Here is a 22,876-nt window from a genome sequence, read left to right as displayed (position 1 = left end):
TTTGAGTGTAGACAAGCCTTTAGCCTGGTGTGTACTTTGGAGGAGGGACTAAAGTCTTCTTGGCTTCATACTTGTCCTCAAAGGACCTATCATTTGGATGCTATACAAGTCACACAGCTGGTTGAGATTTTTCAGCTTTCTTCAAAATCAAAATGTATTGTGAAAACAGTTCAGTTTTGACATTTTTGACCCCTCCTCCCAAAAATAAATAAATAAATAAAATGATTTGGTTGAAAAATCTAAATTTTTCACCAAAAAAATATTTTTCACCCTGCGTTAATAAATTCTCCTGCTCCCTCCAGTTGGGAGTGGGCCAGCCCTGCTGCTTTTCAGAAACCCACTTCTGCTGAAACTACCTTAAAATATATTTCAGCTGGAGGGGTCGGTGGAAATGAGGGAAACGTGGAGCGCACCTGACCCTTTCTATGAAGCTTGCTGAGGCAGCATGGCCTGGTACATATAGGATGCCAGACTGGAACTTGATTTGGCCAGCAAACTTAAATCAAAACAAACTGAAAAAATTCAGTCAGCTGCAGAAAACTGTGTGTTTACTTTTAGCCCAGTGGTGAGGGTACTTGCCTGTATGTGGTAAAGCCAGGGTTGAATCCCTACTCTTGCAGTAGAACTTGAACTCAAATCCCCCCACACACAGGTGAGCAGCCCAACCACCAGGCTATAGCCTACTCTGGTCTCAAGCTCTCCTGTTGAAGGTCTTCTCCTTTGTATAAAATATTGTTCCTCATTGGGCCAGGGAAAGCAAACAACTGTTTAGCTTGGTGATGAAGGCACTCACCTGGGAGGTAGGAGATGTGGATTCAAATCTTCTGCCTGCCTGATTCAGAAGAGGGATTTAAATCCACATCTCCTACTTCCAGGCGAGTGCCTTAATCACCAGACTAACGTGTCATTGTCATTCTCTTTGGCTTTATAAGACTAAAAACCTAAACCAACCAGGGCAAATTCACATATAATTTTGGGTGGATCAAAACTGCGTTTTTCAGCAAATAAACTATTCATCTGAAAAATGTCACCTTGCTCTACTTGGGATATCTGGTTTTATTCCCAGCTCTGCCCAGGGCCACCCGCGGTGGGGCAAGTGGGGCAATTTGTCCCAGTCCCCACGGGCCCCCACGAGAATATAGCATTCTATGGTATTGCAACTTTTTTTTATGGAAGGGGCCCCCGAAATTGCTTTGCCCCAGGCCTCCTGAATCCTCTGGGCGGCCCTGGCTCTGCCACTGACCTGCTGTGTGACCTGGGGCGAGTCACTTGTCTCTGTGCCTCTCTTTCTCTTCCCACCTTTTGTCTGTCTTGTCTATTTCAATTGCAAGCTCTTTGAGGTAGGAACTGTCTCTTACTATATTTTCCAACTTAGCACAATGGGACCCTGGCTGCTGTCTATGTTTCCCTATGGCGGGCCTCTTGGGTCTACCATATTACAAATAAGAAGCAATAATAATACAAGGCAGTCTCATTGGGGAGTAGAACAAGAGAGGTTGTGGACCTGCTTTCTCTTTTTGAAGCTGCACTGTTGTCTCCAGGCACTGATGCATACTGTCTTTGGCATCAGGGAATATATACTATCTTGGGAGCTACTGTTTCCCTTGGGTAGTTTTGAACTCGTCTTTCCCTATTCCCTATAACCTTTCCCATCATCCTGGGGGCCTGTTTGTCTTGCCATGTGTTGTGTGACTCGCATTGTGTTGCTCACTGAATAGAAGTAATTATGTTTGAAGGAGCATACTCTCAACCCTGACTTGGCCTTCAAAACGTGTTTGTGTTTGAGGTTGTATTCTGGCTTTGACGGGTGACACTACAAGACCCAGCCGTCATCCAGCGTTTGTCTTCTTATCTTTAAAACCTACCTCACAGGAGTAAGTAAAAGATTTGTGTTTCTTCTTGGCCATGAAAGGACTCGTATCCCCTGCTTGTGTACATGCAAGATTACAGCATTCCTCTTGAACTTGTCAGCTTCCCTAATGATGCTGGACCCATTCACTACAAAGCACTTCCGTGAGATAATAATAATTGTATTGGGACGCTGTCCCCACCTCCCTGTGATTTCTGGTTGCTTAGCCATGCCCATGAATCAGTCTGGTTAATTATTTGTCTTCACGTCCTTTGCTCAACTAGAAGTAATACCATTAGCTCGGGGCTTCTGTTCATGGAATGAATGGAGAACTCCAACTCCCACGGGAGTAGCCTTTGTGGTAGTTCACGCAGAATACGATCCTGCTGTTCGTTCAAATCATGATGGTGCTTTCTGCAGAGAGAATCCAAGAGGCCATTCTGTTTGTAACTTTAATTCGCTGAGCAGTTGAAATTAACCATTTATAACTGAAATAAAGTAAATTTTATAGGCCTGGTGTTGAGTTATTTTTCTGCACTTGGGGCAGGAACGAACGGTGTGTGGGTGGAGGGGCTTTAAGGTAGATTGAAGCCACTTTGGCATTCCCTGTATTCTGTGACCGTGCCTGGCCTGACTCCTGGTGTAAGTCAGAGAAACTGTAGGGCTGTCCTGACTTATACTCTACTTCCTAGGGGCCAGTGCGGTGCACTCTGGCTACATCCCTTATCCACTTCCTATGCTGTGGGCTAATGGTAGAGCTGTCGTAGAGCCTTTATCTCTGTTCTGAATCAGCCACAGTGGCCCTGTGTGCAGAGGGTGCTCTCGGGGGACGTGGAGGGAGGGGACACGACATTTATACCCACTTCAAGGCACTTTTACACTGCCAGACTGACATAAAGAGGCCTTAGTGTAAGTGAGAATCAGGCCCTGGTTTTTAAAATTAGTTTGCAAGGCAATGTGATTCAAACCTCTTCAATGTAAGGCCATGCCCTTTATATCAGCCAATAAGAGGGAGGCATGGGAGAGGCAGCTGCTCCAGCGGGCTGATATAATGTCTATAAATACAAGGGAGGAAAGCATGCACTTTCCGGTTATGTGGTCTCCATTGGACCTCTCTGTAGTTGGGTCCAAACTTTTCATTTCTGTGTCACTTGCTTTCGCAGTTTTCTTTTTCTTCACCTTCTTCCCGTTCTCCCAGAAAAAAAAAGAGCCACCAGGTTAGTGGAGTTTGATATTTGCAGACTGATGAGTAATTTGTTGCTGAAACGCTTAGGATCAGATTGTAACACTCTTGCTTGCACCTGGTAGTGCTTTATTCCCCAGGTATCACCTGGTTGATTATAATGGGGCTGCTGATGGGATAAGATGCTACCCAAAGTGAGCAAGGACATCACAATCTAGCCCTTCTTTAACAAGTGAATGGAAACTGAGCATGCACACAGGGTACGGGGTGGAATGCATCTGGGATGGGGAGAGACTGGGGATATGAAGAGGATTTGGATGGAGTGGGTCTGGGTGCCGGTGGGCACGTTGGTGCTGAGAACTGCAAATAATGGGAGTGGGGGGAAATGATTCATCAGAAGGTTTTAATTGAAACGTAGTGAGGTTTAACAGATTTATTTGGGCCTAAGCTTTCGTGGGTAAAAACCCCACTTCTTCAGATGCATGGAGTGAAAATTACACATGCAGGCAGTATATTTATGCAGGCGTAAATATATAAGTTACCTTACCCTTCTCTTCATGTGTCAGTATATTTATGCCTGCATCTGTAATTTTCACTCCATGCATCCGAAGAAGTGGGTTTTTTACCCACGAAAGCTTAGGCCCAAATAAATCTGTTAGTCTTTACGGTGCCACCAGACTCCTCGTTGTTTTTGTGGATACAGACTAATACGGCTACCCCTCTGATAGTGAGGTTTGTTGATGTTGGATGGAGGAGAGGGAATGACAGCAGAGGGTAGAAAATGATGGCACTTTAGTGGATCAGCAGGGAGAAATGTAGTGGGAATATCCGGTGGAGGGTTTGGGGATTTCAGTGAATGGAAAGGTACAGGTGTGGGAAATACCTATTATTATTTATTGGGTACTGACAATGTACTTGGTGCTTGACAAACCAATTACCACTCAGTGAGTTCTATGTATCGGCGTAAAAACAGTTTGCTGCTCCTTTGGCCTTTCCCTCCCTAGATACCAGGACCCATCATGTCACCAGCCCAGGAGTGACAAGTGCTTTACAAATGAGTGTCATCAGATCATAGTGATAATAAAGAGGTGTCTGGTCTTGTGTGCATCCCTTGAAATCTGGCTGGATGACTCAACTAGTCCTGTGTTAGCACACACTCTCCCCCTGGGCATTCAGTTATGAGCCCAGGCATGACAGGCTGGGTGCAAGGCTGGGTTTTTTCATCTGACCCAGGTACAGGAGGTGGCCCCATCCCAGGAATGAAAGCTATCTAGCACAACTACTTAGTATATGAATCCCAGGAATCACGCCACCATGTGGATGCTGGTGAGTTCTAGGCCACCCTGCTCAGGGAGTTTCTGTCAGACTTCTAAGACTAATCATCTTGGTATTGAATCACAGAATCTCAGGGTTGGAAGGGACCTCAGGAGGTCATCTAGTCCAACCCCCTGTTCAAAGCAGGCCCAATCTCCAGACAGATTTTTGCCCTATATCCCTAAATGGTCCCCTCAAGGATTGAGCTCACAACGCTGGGTTTAGCAGGCCAATGCTCAAACCACTGAGCTATCCCTCCTCCCACAGTGGGCGATGGTGGAAGACCTGAAATATTTCAGCCCAAACGTGAAATCTCTTTGGATTTCAGGTGTTCAGGTTTTTCATTAAATATCAAAATTCCCTGCAGAAAGCCAGCACTTTTCATGAAAAATTTTTTAATCAAAGTCCCAATTTTCCATCAAAGAAGAGTTTAAATGGAAAACTTTCAACCAGCCCCAGTGCTTCAGCTTGGAGCATGAAGGGAGCTCATAGAAAATCTGGCTGATAGCATCGACTTAATAAAGAAGGGTTATAAATGCACACCATCAGGTTTGACAACCTGCAGAGCTCTCTCAGCTAATCACACCTCTCTTCCTTGAGAGACAACCAAGACAGCTGACAAGGGGAATGTGTGTGATGATTAAAGCCAAGCCCTCAATTTGCAGTTCACAAATGTTAGCCAATTAATTTAACTTTCCTCTGTTCATTAACTGTTAGCCAACTGATCATTAGTTTGGTTGGTTTGTTAACAAGGGCGTTTGTTATTCATAATTGTTCAACTAGCTGTTGCAGGCAAATCCTGTCTACATCACAACACAGGCTTTCATTGTGTTCTTGCTGCACTCCTGCCCCATTGGCCAAGCTGGATGCGAGAGAGGAGGCGTCTTGTGGTTAAAGCACTAGACAAATTCAGACTCGAAATAAGGCTCCATTTTTTAACAGTGAAGACAGTTAATCACTGAAACAACTCACCAAGGGCTGTGGCGGATTCTCCTCAACTGGATTTTTAAATCAAAATTGGATTTTTTCCCCCTAAAAATATGCACTAGTTTGAACAGGGATTAATCCAGGGAAGTCCTGTGGTCTGTGATATGCAGGAGGTCAGACTAGATGATCACAGGAATCCCTTCTGGCTTTGAACTCTATGAATTGTGACTCGGGAAACCTGCCTCGACCACATGCACCCCATCTGATCTCAGGTAAGCTATGCAGACCTTGATTCACCACCTGCTTAAGAATGTGAGTAATCCCACTGAAGTCATGGAAGTGATGCATATGTTTAGCTACCTTCCTGAATCATGGGCTCACGCTCTGTGCCTCAGTTTCCCCCATCTGTAAAATAGGGAAATAGCACGTTCTTTGGGGCAGAGACCATCTCTTACAAAGTGTATGTCCAGCACCTAGCACAGCAGGGCTCCGATTTCATGAGGGGCTTCAGCTAGAATTCAAGTAATAGCAGTGAATGTGGGAAGGATGCAACATGTATTTTTAAATCACTTAGTTGATCAAGAGTAAAGAGAAAAGGTCTCAAGCAGGACACTGGGTGTCCTGTCTACCAAAAAATCAAATGTTTTCTCTGTTGGCATCAAGTTACATTACTTATTTTTAAATACATTTAAATGTTGTGGAAATACACTATTGTTTTTGCAATACGTTACTTTTATCATCTCTGCTGAACTGGTTCCCCCACCTACATCCACCATGGAGCATCCATCCCAGGCACCAGATTATGCTCAGTGACAGTGGGCGTTAATTCAGAGCAGGTCCATAGATAACCCTCAGCGGATCTGCACAGTGTTTAACCACAAACAAATAAAGGTTAGAATGAGGCAGGAATCAGTCACTGCATCCCCTTGCCTTATTCAGTGTGTGCCCTGTGAGACAGGTTCTGCAGGAAGAACAGTGTGTGAACTCGCAGGTTGGGGCTCCCCATGGTTCTTATCACTTCTCCCCAATTCTGCTGTTTTGACCAGGACTGTCCTGGGGTTTAAAATACCCACCCTTGGAAGCTGCCACCCCAGCCCATGTAGCAGGAGGGGATGGGGATGGGGATGCTTCCATCCCTGCCAGGAATAGTGCTAGCAGCTAAAGCTATGCCATTCTATAGCTCCCATTACAACACCCAGCAGCCCTAAGGATACTCTCATGACATATTTTAAGCCAGGGGTGGGCAAACTACGGCCCCCGGGCCGCATCCGGCCCGCCAGCCATTTTAAGCCAACCCTCAAACACCTGCTGGGGAGTGGGGTCTAGGGCTTGCCCTGCTCTGGCGCTCCATCCGGGGAGCAGGGTCAAGTGCCGTACCACATGGCTCCCAGAAGCAGTGGCATGACCCCCCTCCGGCTCCTACGTGCTCCAATGGCCCCCTCCGGTGCTCCAATGGGAGCTGCAGGGGCGGTGCCTCCGGATGGGGCAGCGTGCAGAGCCGCCTGGCCGTGCCTCCGTGTAGGAGCCAGAGAAGGGACATACACCTGTTTCCAGGAGCTGCTTGAGGTAAGCGCCGCCTGGAGCCTGCACCCCTGAGCCTCTCCCCATGCCCCAACTGCCTGCCCCAGCCCTGATCCCCCTCCTGCCCGCCAAACCCCTTGATCCCAGAGCACCCTCCTGCACCCCAAACCCCCCAGCCCCACCCCAGAGCCTGCACCCCCAGCCAGAGCCTGCACCCCGTCCTGCACCCCAGCCCCGATCCCCTTCCCATACCCTGAACTCCTCATTTCTGGCCCCACCCCAGAGCCCGCACCCCCAACCAGAGTCCTCACCCACTCCCGCATCCCAACCCCAATTTTGTGAGCATTCATGGCCCGCCATACAATTTCTATTCCCAGATGTGGCCGTCAGGCCAAAAAGTTTGCCCACCCCTGTTCTAAGGCCTACACTAATTGTTTCCATGGAGGGGAGGGTCTGCTACAACTGACTCACTCACTGTCCCCTCAGTCTACTCACACCCCATCCTGCTTCCCTCACTCACCCATTGACTCCCCATGTTACTCAACTCCTCCTTCTCTCCCACCCCACCTTCCCAAGCCAACAGATTCCCATCCCATCCCAGCAACCCCTGCTCCCACCCCCCCACCCCCAGTTGCCCAGTGACACACTTGGCTCCCTCTGGCCCAGCAGCAACCTCCCCCCATTCTGTCCCCTCCCCTAGCTCCCCCACACCGGCTCCCTCTGCCTCCCCAGAGTCCGTGCAAAACTGTCCCAGTCAATACCGGCAACTACAACTGCCTTTTCCCCTTCTCACAGTAGCCAAAATCCAGCCCTCCCTCCCCAGCTGCATCTGATCTCCATCCACTTAACCCTTTGCAGGCTTGTTTCCTTAGCCCTGTAGACACAGCAGGAAAGGAGGTTGTGGGCAGTGGCCCTGCATGAGTAACCCCAGACAAGCTTTCTAAGGATTTCTTAGGATCTGAATGGGAAATAAACACTGCCATACGGTAGCTGAAGACTGTAGTGTACTGTGATGCTGGTGGAGCAGGGAAAGTGTCTTGAAGAGCCGTCTCCTTCTTCAGATTGCTCCTTAAAACATTTGGGTTGCTGCAACAGCTGGTTCACCTTGGGAAGGTTTCCTTCACAACTGTAGGGAGCTAGAGGCTTTGGCCAATATTTTTTTAAAGTGGCCACTGATTAGTGTTCCTCAGTTTTTCAGTGACCAACCTGAGATACCTCGGCCCAGATCCTCAAAGGTATGCAGGCTCCTCATTTTCACTGAAATCAAAGCCTAAATGCTTATCAAGATCTTGGCCCTAGAGGCCTGCTCTTCAGAGACGCTAAGAACCCGCAGTTCCTAATGACTTATTGTAGCGTGGCAGCCAGAATTGGACTCCATCTGAGCCACTTGCCACGCTGAGAAGAGTACGGTGCCAGGCGAAGCGGCCAAGTGTGCTGGAGCAGAGGGATCTCGGGGGAACTGGCGGCAAAGTAAAGCTGGCGCAGACCGCACAGCAATGGAAATTGGGGGACTATTGGACAAAGTTGAGAGGTAGCTTAAAAAAAAATCCCCTCTCTGGTTAGCTGCCTCCCGATGCAGCAGAGAGACCATCCCATCAGTCCTCACTGGGAGGGGGTGGACCTCCAGGCCATGGAGATGACATAACCTGTGAACAAAGAAACAGTTGCCTGGACTTTCCAGTGACATCACAATGTTCTCTGCTAGCAGCCCATGGAGGAGAGCAGGCCCTCTAGCAGGGACTGAACTGAGGGCTGTCGGAGAGGCCTCCCCATTGGCCTGAGAATCTAGCCCCATGCTAGTTAGGGGGCTTGACTTGGGGGTTCTCCTTGGTGACTGGCCCAAATGCCCACTGAATATGGAGATTTGGCAGGAGAGAGAATTAGGTAAGCCCTAGACCAGGGGTTCTTAACCTTTTTCTGAGTCCACCCCCACCCCCCACCCTCCAATATGCTATAAAAACTCCATGGCCCACCTGTGCCGCCACAACTGGTTTTCTGCATATAAAAGCCAGGGCTGGCGTTAGGCGGTAGAAAGCCGGGCAACTGCCCGGGGCCCCACGCCATAGCGGGCCCCACAAAGCCAAGTTGCTCCGGCTTCAACTTCAGCCCCAGGTGGCAGAGCTCAGGGGCCCGGACTTCAGCTCTGCACAGCGGGACGTTGGCTTTCTGCCCTGGGCTCCAGTGAGTCTAACATTGGCCCTGCTTGGTGGACCCCCTGAAACCTGCTCGCGGCCCCGCAGGAGGCCCCGGACCCCTGGTTGAGAACTGCTGCCCTAGACCATCTCTGTGGCACTGACATACACACACCCCCATCCCATTTTTGAGGCTCCATGTAGAGCCCTCCATAGGGTCAGGATCTGGATAGGGGGTGGGGGCAGCTCAGATCTAACACTGGGGGCAGGGCTGTGAATTGTTGCCACCACACTGGCCCCTATGGAGATTCCCAAGGAAAGGGGGAACACTGTCCCTCCCAGGTTTCCACAGTGGGGAACTCCCTCCACCATTCAAGGGGAGTTATAGCTAGAGGACGTCAATGGAGCCATGCTGTTAGGGAATGGGATGGGAGGCATCAGAAACCCAGAGACATGAGGGCTTTTGGTCCATAGCCCTTGTCTTCTGGGGATCACGTAGAGTCCGGTGGATTTGGGGGCTGGACCCACAGCCCATTCTGATGAGGTGTAAATTGCATCCCTTGTTGGAACAATTGTGGAGATATACTCCACTAAGGGATCTTTGCTAAGGTTTTCTCCCCAGTAGATGCATATGGTTTCTAGGATTCTGTCTGAGTTATTGCTGGCCCTAAGCTCATTCACTTTATGGCTGACCTGGTGGCTCTGCGTTAGCCACTAATCTGCCTTCGCATCCTCTCCCAGATAGCGACTGTAATAACATCATTGCTTTTGTAGCTTTTTGCTATGGCCACAGTGTATCAAATGCAAGTGCCCCACCCATCCCCGCCCCAAACTGTTTATTCTTACAAAGTGTAAAGGAAATGTCAAAGGTTCCAATCACTATGGTAATTGTGCTAAAATTATACAGAAAACATTCAGGTACTGTACAGTAGCAGGGGGTAGCCATGTTAGTCTGTATCCACAAAAACAAGTATCAGAGGGGTAGCTGTTTTAGTCTGGAGCTATAAAAAGCGACAAAGAGTCCTGTGGCATCTTATAGACTAACAGACGTATTGGAGCATAAGCTTTCATGGGTGAATACCCACTTCGTCAGATGCAGGAACAACAAGGAGTTAAAAACAAGGAGTCCGGTGGCACCTTAAAGACTAACAGATTTATTTGGGCATAAGCTTATAAATCTGTTAGTCTTTAAGGTGCCACCAGACTCCTTGTTATTCAGCTACTGAATACTGTTTTCTTGCAGTTATTTTTCCAATCCCTGTTGTTTGTTTTGCTGGAAGGTATTCATGGCTGCCATCAAGTGGGTCTTTGATCTATAAAGACAATCACAGACCAGGTTAAAGCTGATGGGTGTAATAATGACCCTTCATTTGGGCCAACTGGAAGGCGCAGTTAAATACCTTTTTGTGTAGTGATAGCTGAAACAAAAGGAGGCTACCGCTCAAGGCATTGTGCCAGAATGGGAAAGCTAAAAAGTCCTAAGCCATGTGGGCTGAGGGGTTTCCCTGCATACACTGGGGACACGGGATTGATTGGTTGCAGCTGTGTGTGAGTAAGGCAGAAAGTTGCAAGACAGCAAGTGAAGTAGTCATGACTCATGAGGAACAGAGGGAGAGATCTCTTTGGGGCACAGGACTGGTTTGGGAGGCAGGCTTGGATATTGTGAGCAAGGAAACTGCCTGCTGTTGTTGTCTGTTGTGTCTAAGGGGTATGTGTGCATACTTTGTACATAAGCAGGTTTGCGTCAAAGAATACACCTGACTCATATCATCACTTTCTCCTCCTAAGGGAAACAACCCAGCAAGGCCCCAAATGTGGGCAAAACACTGAAACAAAGGAGCAACATTATTATATGAATTGTGGTTGCACCTAGTGACCAGTGTGTACCCCATGGGGCTAGCCTGCTAGAAAAAGATAAAGGCCCACTGGAAATTAGAACCCTATACTACTGAGAATGGAAAGCCCGATAAATTGGCCTGAGAGGGTGCCTGATCAGGGGAATTCTGGAGGGAAAAGGACCAAGAGTATTCCATCATTACCCTTGGTCCCATGTGCCCAATTACCTCAACTAAGGTTGTAAATATTGACATACCTGACTTAAAAAGAAATGCAAAAATTGGACAAGGACATAGTGAGGGTAACCCAGGAGCTTTCCAAAGCAGAAGGAGAATGATCACTAACATTAAACCCCTTACACAGGAGATATAGACAGTATTTACAGGTTGTGGACGGAATTCTCATGTACACAGGAGGTCCTTTTCCTGCGTGGGCAGCTCCAACTCACCTAAGAAGGGAAATAATGTATGTGGTTCATGACACTCCTACAGGAGGACATCAGGGAGTGGATGAAACTGTCCAACGCACCCTGACTGCCACTTCTTAGGTTGGATGTACAACAATATTGTGACAACTGTTTGGCTTGTGCCCAAGCCAGCTCTACTCCATCCAAAAGGAATGCACCGTTGCAATCTCAGGTGTATGAAAGTCCATGGATGGCTTTGCAGATTGATTTTGTAGGTCCTTTACCAAGGAATCAGAGAGGCAAAGGTGGTTGTCGATCCTTTTTCAAAGTGGGTAGAGGCATTTCCTCTAAAAGCCACAGCAAAAGTCCTGGCAAAACAGTCTTCTCTCAATGTGGTGCTGGGTGTCGTAAAGAGACAAAGAAACAGCCCTTGTCCCCAAAGAGTTTAAGCAAAGGATGGGTTATTGTCTCCATTTGACAGATCTAGCGACCTTGCAAATCCAACAGGATTGTATGCCCTGTCCTTACAATGAGGAAGAGTGTTGTGCAGTTGATCATGGGATAGAACAGAGGGGATTGACCCCAAATACCCACAATTTCCTGAGGGATGAATGGGTCTCACACTGCACAGTGACAATTTCCCACAAGGCTGTGTGCCCGAAGGACTCTGGGGTGACTGTCCACAGTCACAGAGCTTTGTTTTCGGGTTTTATTTTGTTTAAAATGTCCTAGGAATTTATCAGTATTTATTACAAACATTTAAAAATGGGTGAAAATCGGTGCAAAAAATTAACTTCCTGGTTTTCTGAGTAAATATCGAGGTTGATATTCAGGGACGGGAGGATGACCTGGGCCACCAATTTACCGAGCCGCTCTCTCTCCTTCTGGAGCAGAGAGCTGGTTCTGGGGAGTTCCCCTCTTCCAAAATTCTGGTGAAAATGGTAAAACCTGAATAATGTAAAACCCAGGTCACTTTCCATGAAAACTGGTAAAAGCCCGACCGTGACAGTGCCCCACGCTTCAGCCAGGGCAACCTGATGCTGCGTGGACACAGCACACACGGACTGTGCACGCGCTCTGCTGAAAGAGCTTGGTCGGTAGCAAACACTGAGCTTTTTCAGCAGACAGTGTGCACAGATGGTGCATCGTGTCCATGTGGCACCTTTATACCAGTATAATCTCCTCTGTGAAGCGCTTGGAGAGCTACTGATGAAAAATGCTATATGAGAACTAGGTGTTGTTCTCAATCTTATGAGAACTGCATCCGTCACTAAGGGTTGTGTTACTATAATTATAGAAGTATAAAACCACACCCCCAATCAAAATGATTAAACTGGTTCGACATATGCATACACAGCAGGCCCCAGAGTTTTCATTTGCAGATGGCTTCCTGGCGGGGGCGTTGTTAACCCGAGCACCTCCCCTCAAATTGAGGTCCCCAAACTGGGCAAGCGGCATTAATGGTTTTGTCTCAGTTCCTGCCTGGAAGATGTTGATGTAACTGAAAGCTGGTGACCTCCGGAGTTCCACTGAGCTCAACGGTGAGAAAGGGCACAGGGAAAGGACAACCGCTCGTCACACCAGGATTCAGAGTAGGGACAGGCTGACAGGATCAGGTTGAAATTAATAGCAGGGTGGTGCATGCAGGGCACAGGAGTTTTATTTTACTGCAGTTATTTAGGCCCGGCTTTGCCAAAGTGCTCTCTGATTTGGGTGCCTGATCTGAGGCACCGAAGAATGATACATCACACTTTTATGGAGGAGGCTACATGGTCTAGCGGTTAGGGCACTGGACTTGGACTCAGGAGACCTCCTTGGACTCAGGCTCTGCCACTGACCTGTTGCATAACCTCAGGCAAGTCATGGCCCCACTCAGTGCCTCAGTTTCCCCTTCCACCCTTTGTCTGTCATGCTCGTTTAGATTATAAGGTTTTCAGGCAGAGAGGCAGTGTGACATAGTGAACAGAGTGCTGGACTATAGTGCACAGAATCCACAGTGTTGAACACGCTATGCAAACTTATATAGACTAGAACAGGCTGGGACTCAAGTGACCTAGGTTCTATTCCCAGCTTTGCCACTGACCAGACAAGTGACTTCCCCTCTTTTTACCTTATTATTATTCAGGGCAGGGACTGTCTCTTCCTAGGTGTTTGTACAGCGCCGAGCACAGTGTGACCCTGGTTTTTATTCAGAGCCTCTGTGTAGTCCTGTAACACAAAGAATAATTGCCACCATTTATGATGTTGGATTTCTTTTCTTTAAAACTCACCCCAGGATGAAAATAGGCAAGTCAGTTTCGCTTTTCTTTCTGGTCACTTTCTAGGCAGCTACATGGGCTGGTTCTGGTGCCTGGAACAATCATCATAATAGCCCCTAGCTCTGATCCAGGGTTTCCCATCAGTAGATCCGTGCAGGTCCAAATCATGCTCAAACGGTTTTGGGTCCAGGTGCTGCAGGAACATTTTCTTAAATGTTTTTACTGGAAAAATATGAAAAAAATCTATGAATAATGGAGTTTCTTTTTTTTTTTTAACAAAACCTCAATTTGGGACTTAAGCCAGCAGAGAAAGTTTCTTTAAATGGGCCTTTGAGCCTAACTCTTAGTTACCCTAAAGTCATTTTACGCCACTCTAGTGATGTGAAGGGGCCTTAAAATGAACATAAATGTAATTTATACACCCCATATAATTAATAATACCTAACTCTTATGGTGTTTTTCATCCATAGAGCTTGGAGCTTTATAAAGGGGGTCCATAGCATTCTCCTCGTGTTACAGGTGGGGAAACTGAGGCACCGGGCAGTGAAATGACTTGCCCAAGTTCACTCAGCATGCCAGTGGCAGAACGTAAGGCCCTATAGACTGCCAAAGCAGTATACAATGGCCTTACCGTAACTGAGGATCAGGCCCATTGTCGGCAAAGAACAGGTCACTTTGATCAGATACTTCTGCTAGCTGACCAGCTGGTGCATACTGCTGCTCAGTGACTAGGGACATCTGCGAAAAAACCCTCAGAGGCACAGTATTAGCTTTTCCCTTCTGATTGTGCGTTGGGATTTTGCAAACCTAAATTTCAGCTCATACCATCAAGTATCAGGGGGTAGCCGTGTTAGTCTGTATCTACAAAAACAACAAGGAGTCTGGCGGCACCTTAAAGACTAACAGATTTATTTGGGCATAAGCTTTCGTGAGTAAAAACGTCACTTCTTCGGATGCAACATACCATGTGGCTTTGTTACTTTGCAGGGATGTGCCTGTCGATCGGTGGTGTGTACCATCAGAACAACTAAACAAACAAACAGAAAACCCCAAAACCTGTTGAAAAGGGCCCAAAGCAGCAACTCCTAGCTGCTCTGCCAAAGTCTGTATCCCTTGGTCCCTCAGACACACAACGTGACAGCTCATTGCGCGCCTCCAGATTTAGGTGCGGCTGACGCTGCACAGAGTATAATTTACTGGATTGACATTTTGGCTTGTCGTTTACCGAGTGGTGGTGCTTTGAAAGGAGATAGCCCCGACTGCAAGAAACTGTCCTGGTCCCAGAGACCGTGTGGGAATCGGGCAGGCAGGAGGCACCCGGGAAGGGACTCTCCTTCCCCAATCTATATATTATTTTTATATTCCAGCTAAGAAAATGTCGCAGCCACCAGAAAAACATGAGCGCACACACAACCTGGGGATTGGGAAAGCCATTGCTGTGCTGACCTCGGGAGGAGACGCGCAGGGTAAGGAGATAAGCAGCACTGTTTGTGTTTGGAGTCTGTTTGTTTGAATCGATGGGCATGATTTTCAAAAGAGACTAGAGGTTCTGGTTGCTTCAATTTTGGGAGAGCCCAGCGGGAGAACCCTGGAGATTTTCAGGGAGCACTGGGCATCCGCCCAGAAAGCATCTGCTCCCTTTTAAGGCAGTGGCTCTCAACCTTTCCAGACGACTGTGCCCCTTTCAGGAGTCTGATTTGTCTTGCATAGTACCCCCAAGTTGCACCTTACTTAAAAACTACCTGCTTACAAAATCAGACATACAAATACAAAAGTGTCACAGCGCACTAGTACTGAAAAATTGCTGCCTTTCTCCTTTTTACCATCTAATTATCAAATAAATCAACTGGAATATAAATATTGTACTTACATTTCAGTGTATAGTATATAGAACTGTATAAATAAGTCATTGTCTGTATGCAATTTTAGTTTGTGCTGTTTCTGTCGCCTGTGGTAAAACTGGGCAAATATCTAGATGAGTTGATGTACCCCCTGAAAGACCTCTGCATACCCCCCGGAGTACATGTACCCCTGGTTGAGAACCACTGCTTTAAGGTGTCTCCAGTTGGGAACTCAACCCCCCCAGTCGTTTTTTAAAATGGTGACCAATGTGTGTGGTATAGATATGTTGGCAAGATACTTTGGGGAAATCCAGTCCTTATTTTGGTGCTTAAATGCGGTATTCCCTGAGCATCCAAAATCATGAGTTACACCTCCCAAAATCATGAGATAGGCATAAAAATCATGAGGTTGGGGGGTGGGGTGGGGTGGGCTTGGCTTGAAGGAAACAATAAATTGTGGGTGCATTTTCTTTGCCTTTTAGGTTTTGAGTCTTTAGGAATCATATTTTCAAGCTTTTCTCCATAACCACAAAGGCTAGAAACATACTTCTTTTTTTAAACGAGAGCTGAGATTCACATCATGTGACTCCGGGAGCTGGGGCTTGGAGAACATTAACTATCATGAGACTCGCAATAAAATCACAAGGTGTGATCTTGGATCAGATGCCAACCTGGCTCAGGTGCCCATGAGGCCTTGTGGCTTTAACCACTACTCAGGAAGCAGTGCAAGGATCTGTGATGGCACCTAGAGCCTGTGATTGCTTTCATAAACCATCAGATAAAAGATACAATAATGCCCCTCTTACAGCCTGATTTGCAAATGGAGCCTCTCATTCCAAGTGCATTGACTGTGGGGTAGGGGTGTCTAAAACAGAGCTCTCCAAAAATCAAGGGGTCCAAAATTTCATATAGATATCAAATTTAAAACAGATCATTTTTCAGATGCCGCTTTGGAAAATGTTGGGGTTCGGACACTACAGGGAAGAGAGTCACGTACCTGGATAGATACAGTATTTATTTTAAATTTGGGAGCATCAAGTGTGAAGTCCTGTGTGCTGACTGGCTGAGTAAAATACATTTCTATTACTCTTATTCTACTCCGGCTAGCCCTGCAGAACCCACACAGCTATGGGAGAAGGGCTTGAAGTCTATGTCTCTTGCAGAGCCATAGAATTATTAACTAAGTCCCAACTGCTAGGCCGGATTCTGTCCTCACTTATGCTGTTCGACTCCACTGGCAGCAAGTTTCACTGCGGATGGACTCTTGTCCCCGGAATCCGTGCTTGAGTGTGACACCATGCAGCTTCTTGGCTTTCAGACCCCAGGCCGGGCTTACCCAACACGGGAGTACGCATTTTCAAGTGGGTAGGGCACAGGACTGGGAGTCAGGACTCCTGGGTTAGAATCATAGACTCTAAGGTCAGAATGGACCATTATGATGATCTAGTCTGATCTCCTGCACAATGCAGGCCACAGAATCTCGCCCACCCACTCCTGTATCAAACCCCTAACCTATGTCTGAGCTACTGAAGTCCTCAAATCGTGGTTTAAAGACCTCAAGGTGCAGAGAATCCTCCAGCAAGTGACCCGTGCCCCACGCTGCAGAGGAAGGTGAAAACCCCCCAGGGCTTCTGCCAATCTGCCCTGGAGGAAAATTCCTTTCGACCCCAAATACGGCGATCAGCATGTGGGCAAGACTCACCAGCCAGCACCTAGGACAGAATTCTCTAGTAACTCAGATCCCACCCCATCTAAAATCCCATCACAGGCCATTGGGCATATTTACCGCTAATAGTCAAAGACCAATTTTATTGCCAAAATTAGGCTATCCCATCATACCATCCCCTCCCTAAATTTATCAAGCCAGATATGTCTTTTGCCCCCACTGCTCCCCTTGGAAGGCTGTTCCAGAACTTCAGTCATCTGATGGTTAGAAACCTTCGTCTAATTTCAAGTCTAAACTTCCTGATGGCCAGTTTATATCCATTTGTTCTTGTGTCCACATTGATACTGAGCTTAAAGAATTCCTCTCCCTCCCTGACTCTATCCCTGGGTAGGGCAAGTCACTACCCCTGCCCCAGTTACCCTTTCTGCAGAAGAAAGACGATCACACTCCCCTGCCCCACAGGATCAATGTTTGTGAAGTGCTTTGATCTCCCCAGCTGGAAGGTGTTTATTAGAGTGACTCTTTAGTGTCGGGATGGAGCAGGTCTGGAAGTAAGCGAGGACGTAAAGATGGACGCCACTTTCACAGAGACCCATTCCAGTCAAACAGCACCATGGGCTTCAGTGCAGCTTGTGAGCTGCAGCCTGCATTCGGGGGCCTCGCAGAACAGCTCCACACAGCAAAGCAAGGGCTGCGATGGCTTTTAGCAGGGTGCGGCATGTGCTGCCCCTTCAATCTCCCTGCCCTGGTTGCAGCAGGCTCTCCTGATGCTTGCAGTCAGGGAATGCAAGGAGGAGGGTTATGTGCAGGAGCAGAGCGCTGGGCACTCTCCTCCCCCATCATACACTCATTACGCACCCAATTCTAGCCCACCACTTTAGAATCCCCCTTTGCTTCCTCCTGGGCTTTGAACCACCGCATGGGAAGGGGAGCCTAAAGCCCCTCGGTCAATTGCTCTGAATCCTTCCCTGCTTATGGCACAAACAAGGCTCTGCCATCCCTGTCTCTCCTGCCGTTCGCAGGAACGGCTGCCTTGTCGTGTTTCTGTAACAGAAACTGTTTTACGCGGCTAGGTGGTTGGCCTGTCACTCAGAACCCAAACTGCACTTCGGCTGGTCCCTACCCTTTGACCCGTCCAGCTCGGGTGATCCTACCAGGAGTGAAAGCTCCCACTGGAGACACACAACACAAGCCTCCCTCTCCCCCGCTCCAGGTGCAGTCCTCAGGGAAGGTCAATCTATTGTTCTCATTGATATGGAGGTAACCAAGGCCCCTTTGTACCAGGTGCTGTGCAGACATATCCCAGATGGCCCCTGCCCTAAGAGGTGAGACAACAGATCTGTGTAATAAGCAGCTGGGAGAGCACCAAGTAATGGGGGTTCTCTGTGTATCTCACATACTTGTACAGACCCTCATCTCAATATCTTCACTGTATTTGTCCTCACACACCCCTATGAGGCAGGGCAGGGCTAGCATCCCCATCCCACAGATAGGGGGTACTGAAGTACACAGAGACTGACTTGTCTAAGGAGCTGGGAATTGAACTTCGGGTCTCCCAGTACCTAGGCAAGTGCCCTAACCACTAGGCCATTCTTCCTTCCACATATGACCTATATCATAAGCTCACCACAGTCTATGACTGAAGATGCCTTTAAGCATGTCCACCACAATTTACATTAGGGGCAAAGCACAAACATGTTAAAGGAAACAGAGGAAACTTCCGGAATGGCTCAGACCCGAGGTCCATCTAGCCCCGTGTCCTGTCTGACAGTGATCAGCACCAGATGCTGCAGAAGAAGTTGCACGACTCCTGCAGCTATGGGATATGTTCAGAGAGTAAAGCGTATACATGGTGGTGACATTTCTTGGATGGCCCTCTGGTGTGGGTATGTGTATGAAGCACAAGGCAAGGTGGTAGCGTGGAGGGTAAACCGGAGCAGAATCTGGGCCTGTGGAGATAGCACATACCATGTGCACTCATTAGCGTGGGTGGTCACACATTAGTAGAGCGCTGGTTGGTAGTTGGTATCAATCCTGAAGGTATTTAGTGGGCAGGCAGGAGCTTATCTCATGATTGCAGGAATAGGTGGGAAGAACAACATGGGAAGAGTTAAGGGGAACTTACTCTGCGTTTCCATACTTGTGTCTGTTTCAAGACTTTCCCTAACTGAGAATTTTCTGGATTTTCCAATGTTTGATTTCATTCTAAATCACAATGTTCTTCTCAAGTTTGATCCCCTTAAGTTATTGATCAATATTTGCAACCTAAGTCCAGTTTAACAAAGTTTTTTTTGGTCTGGGAATTTCCTTTTTTTTTTTTTTTTTTTTTTCATTTTAAGGGAAGTTCTTTCATTCTTTGAATGTTGTTGGTTTCAACTGAATACTTTCAAAAGTGACAGAGCTTTTGGGAGCCCTATTTAAGGCACGTTAAGGGCCCGGATTCTCAGAAAGTGCGGAGTCCTCCACCCTTTGAACGTCAGGCCCCTTTAAGGCATCTCAGGTTGGGGACCCAAAATCCCTAGTCACTTTTGCAAATCCTTGGCTGGGTTATGTTTGTCTGTCCCCATGTGAAGTACTACCGTGCTGTAAATCACAACAGAAGATCTGCGTAGTTCAGAAATTTCTGGGAACCCCCCCCCCCCCCCCCCCCCGGGTTTATAAATTGTGCAGGAAACTTATGGTGGAAGGATTGGTGCCAGCAGTGCTTTGGCATTGCCTAGCTCTCTGCTCTACCTCCACTGATCTAGCAACTCTGCAGAACTCCCTTCCCATGTGAGAGACACAGCAGCTTGCAGCAGGAAGTAAAAAAGTGACACACTCATCCTCAGAGAGTGGGGAGGGGAGAACAGGGCTGGGGGAATCCCCGTGCCCCTTAGCTGAGGGATGTCCTGCACTGAGCACACTGGGCACTGGACCAAGATAAGAAAGGGGCAGGGAATAGACCTGATGGTTTTGATCTAGGATGTGCGGGTGAAGTGGGAGCTGCAGGCAGGGCCGGCTCTGGCCCTAGGCAAAAAAGCCACCCGCCCCCCAGAGCGGCAGGGGAGGGCGCCGACCCCAGCCGCGGGCCCGCAATCCCCGACCGGCCAGAGTGCCGGGGGAAGGGCGGCGAGCCCGCCGCGGCTCTCCGCTCTCCCCGACCGGCCGGAGCGCCGGGGGGAGGGCGGCGAGCCCGCTGCGGCTCCGCTCTCCCCGGCGGCGGGAACGCCACGGGGAGGGCGGCGAGCTCAGTCGCGGCCCTGCTCTCGGGCCGGAGCGCCCCGCCGCGCCGCCCCCCTCCAGGCACCGCCCCAAGCAGATGCTTGGTGGGCTGGTGCCTGGAGCCGGCCCTGGCTGCAGGGCTGGGGGTAATTAAATCAGCAACGCCAGCCTGATGCTCCAGGAGCTGTGATACCAGCCACGCACCAGCACTGGCAGGAGCAGTCTTGGCTAATGGCATTGTTAGCTGGGGTGACTGTATGGGGGACCCTCTATGGTAGGGTCAAACAATCTCACAGCTGAATTCGGGTTGATTTTTTTGCTAAGCCACACCCCCCTTGGGCTCAGAGCCAGCTGATGCACAAGGGGAGAAACCACCCTCGATGTGTGAGAAGGTAAAGATTACCCTTCTCTCTGTGCCCCCTGTAGACTGAAACAGAGCCTTGCTTTTGGAAAGGGGTCCAGTCTTGATTTAAAAAAGACTCCAAGTGGTGGAAAATCCACCACATCCCTTGCTCCAATGGTTCATCACCCTCCCTGTTAATCATTGTGTTGTAAATACTGGTGTGAATTTGTCTAGCACAAATATCTTTTCTCCTTTGTCTTAGTTTTTAATATCGCCCCCCACCACTTTGCTATTACAGTTTGTCCGTAGGATCTCGTCCAAGGTTGCATTGTGACCGATAAACTCTCATTGTGCTTTCGGACAAGGCCGCTGTCCACACAAGGAGGGTAGCTGTGGCTGCAAATACCCCAGTGGGAGAGGGGTTGTAATCCAATCCCAAAGTACTCCTCTGTCCCAAGGAGAGGCCTCTCCCACTGGGGTATTTTCAGGCGCCAGGGAGAACCGCAGGCATTTATTGTTAAATGTCAGCAGACCAAAAATAAAATGTGAAAATCATCCGAGGGATCAGATGCATGAGACAGCATCATCCAGCAGTAAGGGGCTCCAGGCACACAGGAGGGCCGAGTTATGTTAGGCAGCACCAGGAGGTTCTGCTGGGCAAAGAGATGGAGCACAATTTGGGGAGCCTAGAGCCCCCCATGTGACACAGAGCCAGCTCCCTGCATGTTTTAACATGGCCTGGGTTTAGGACGGAGGCTAGGCTGGCACATCAGCTGCTGTGCTGAACCACAGCCCATTGCCCACACGTGGAGTTGCAGCGGGAGTGGCAGGGTCTGGAAGAGGTCTTTGTCCGCCACTGTAGGGGATCACCCCACACCGGGGATGGAGCGCGATGTGTCTGTGACACAGTAACCCACATAGGCCTTGTGCTGCCCCTTGACGGCCACAGAGAAGCTCTTACTTAGCAAGGAAGCTCTACAAAGAGAGAAAAAGGCTGGTCCAGCGGCCAAGGCACTCATAACTCATAACTCATGTGCTCCAGCCCCCTAATCATTTTTGTTGCCCTCTGTTGGACTCTTTCCAATTTTTCCACATCCTTGTAGTGTGGGGCCCAAAACTGGACACAGTACTCCAGATGAGGCCTCACCAATGTCGAATAGAATGATCACGTTCCTCGATCTGCTGGCAATGCCCCTACTTATACAGCCCAAAATGCCATTAGCCTTCTTGGCAACAAGGGCACATTGTTGACTCATATCCAGCTTCTCGTCCACTGTGACCCCTAGGTCCTTTTCTGCAGAACTGCTACCTAGCCATTCGGTCCCTAGTCTGTAACAGTGAATGGGATTCTTCCGTCCTAAGTGCAGGACTCTACACTTGTCCTTGTTGAACCTCATCAGATTTCTTTTGGCCCAATCCTCTAATTTGTCTAGGTCCCTCTGTATCCTATCCCTACCCTCCAGCATATCTATCCCTCCTCCTAGTTTAGTGTCATCTGCAAACTTGCTGAGGGTGCAGTCCACGCCATCCTCCAGATCATTAATGAAGATATTGAACAAAACCGGCCCCAGGACCAACCCTTGGGGCATTCCACTTGAAACTGGCTGCCAATTAGACATGGAGCCACTGATCACTACCCGTTGAGCCCGACGATCTAGCCAGCTTTCTTTCCACCTTACAGTCCATTCATCCAGCCCATACTTCTTTAACTTGCTGGCAAGAATACTGTGGGAGACCGTATCAAAAGCTTTGCTAAAGTCAAGGAATAACACATCCACTGCTTTTCCCTCATCCACAGAGCCAGTTATCTCCTCATAGAAGGCAATTAGGTTAGTCAGGCATGACTTGCCCTTGGTGAATCCATGCTGACTGTTCCTGATCACTTTCCTCTCCTCTAAGTGCTTCAGAATTGATTCTTTGAGGACCTGCTCCATGATTTTTCCAGGGACTGAGGTGAGGCTGACTGGCCTGTAGTTCCCTGGATCCTCCTTCTTCCCTTTTTTACAGATGGGCACTACATTAGCCTTTTTCCAGTCATCTGGGACTCCCCCGATCGCCATGAGTTTTCAAAGATAATGGCCAATGGCTCTGCAATCACATCCGCCAGCTCCTTTAGCACCCTCGGATGCAGCGCATCCGGCCCCATGGACTAGTGCTCATCCAGTTTTTCTAAACAGTCCCGAACCACTTCTTTCTCCACAGAGGGCTGGTTACCTTCTCCCCATACTGTGCTGCCCAGTGCAGCAGTCTGGGAGCTGACCTTGTTCGTGAAGACAGAGGCAAAAAAATAATTGAGTACATTAGCTTTTTCCACATCCTCTGTCACTAGGTTGCCTCCCTCATTCAGTAAGGGGCCCACACGTTCCTTGACTTTCTTCTTGTTGCTAACATACCTGAAG

At 48.5% G+C, this 22,876-nt stretch overlaps 1 protein-coding gene across 1 annotated transcript in view; it reads left to right on the top strand.

Annotated features, from left to right (window-relative positions):
- The first annotated feature begins 2,942 nt into the window (after window positions 1-2,942).
- Window positions 2,943-22,876, top strand: part of PFKM (phosphofructokinase, muscle) — a 55,667-nt gene continuing 35,733 nt past the window's right edge. The window contains exons 1-2 of the mRNA XM_054012740.1: window positions 2,943-3,066; window positions 14,794-14,892. Coding sequence (XP_053868715.1) covers window positions 2,943-3,066; window positions 14,794-14,892 — 223 coding nt within the window. The remainder of the gene's footprint in view (window positions 3,067-14,793; window positions 14,893-22,876) is intronic.

This window comes from Malaclemys terrapin, chromosome 23 (genome assembly GCF_027887155.1).
Source record: "Malaclemys terrapin pileata isolate rMalTer1 chromosome 23, rMalTer1.hap1, whole genome shotgun sequence".
In the NCBI taxonomy this organism is placed as follows: domain Eukaryota; kingdom Metazoa; phylum Chordata; order Testudines; family Emydidae; genus Malaclemys; species Malaclemys terrapin.
Note: the sequence above shows the minus strand (reverse complement) of the source record. Positions and strands in the feature narration are given on the sequence as shown.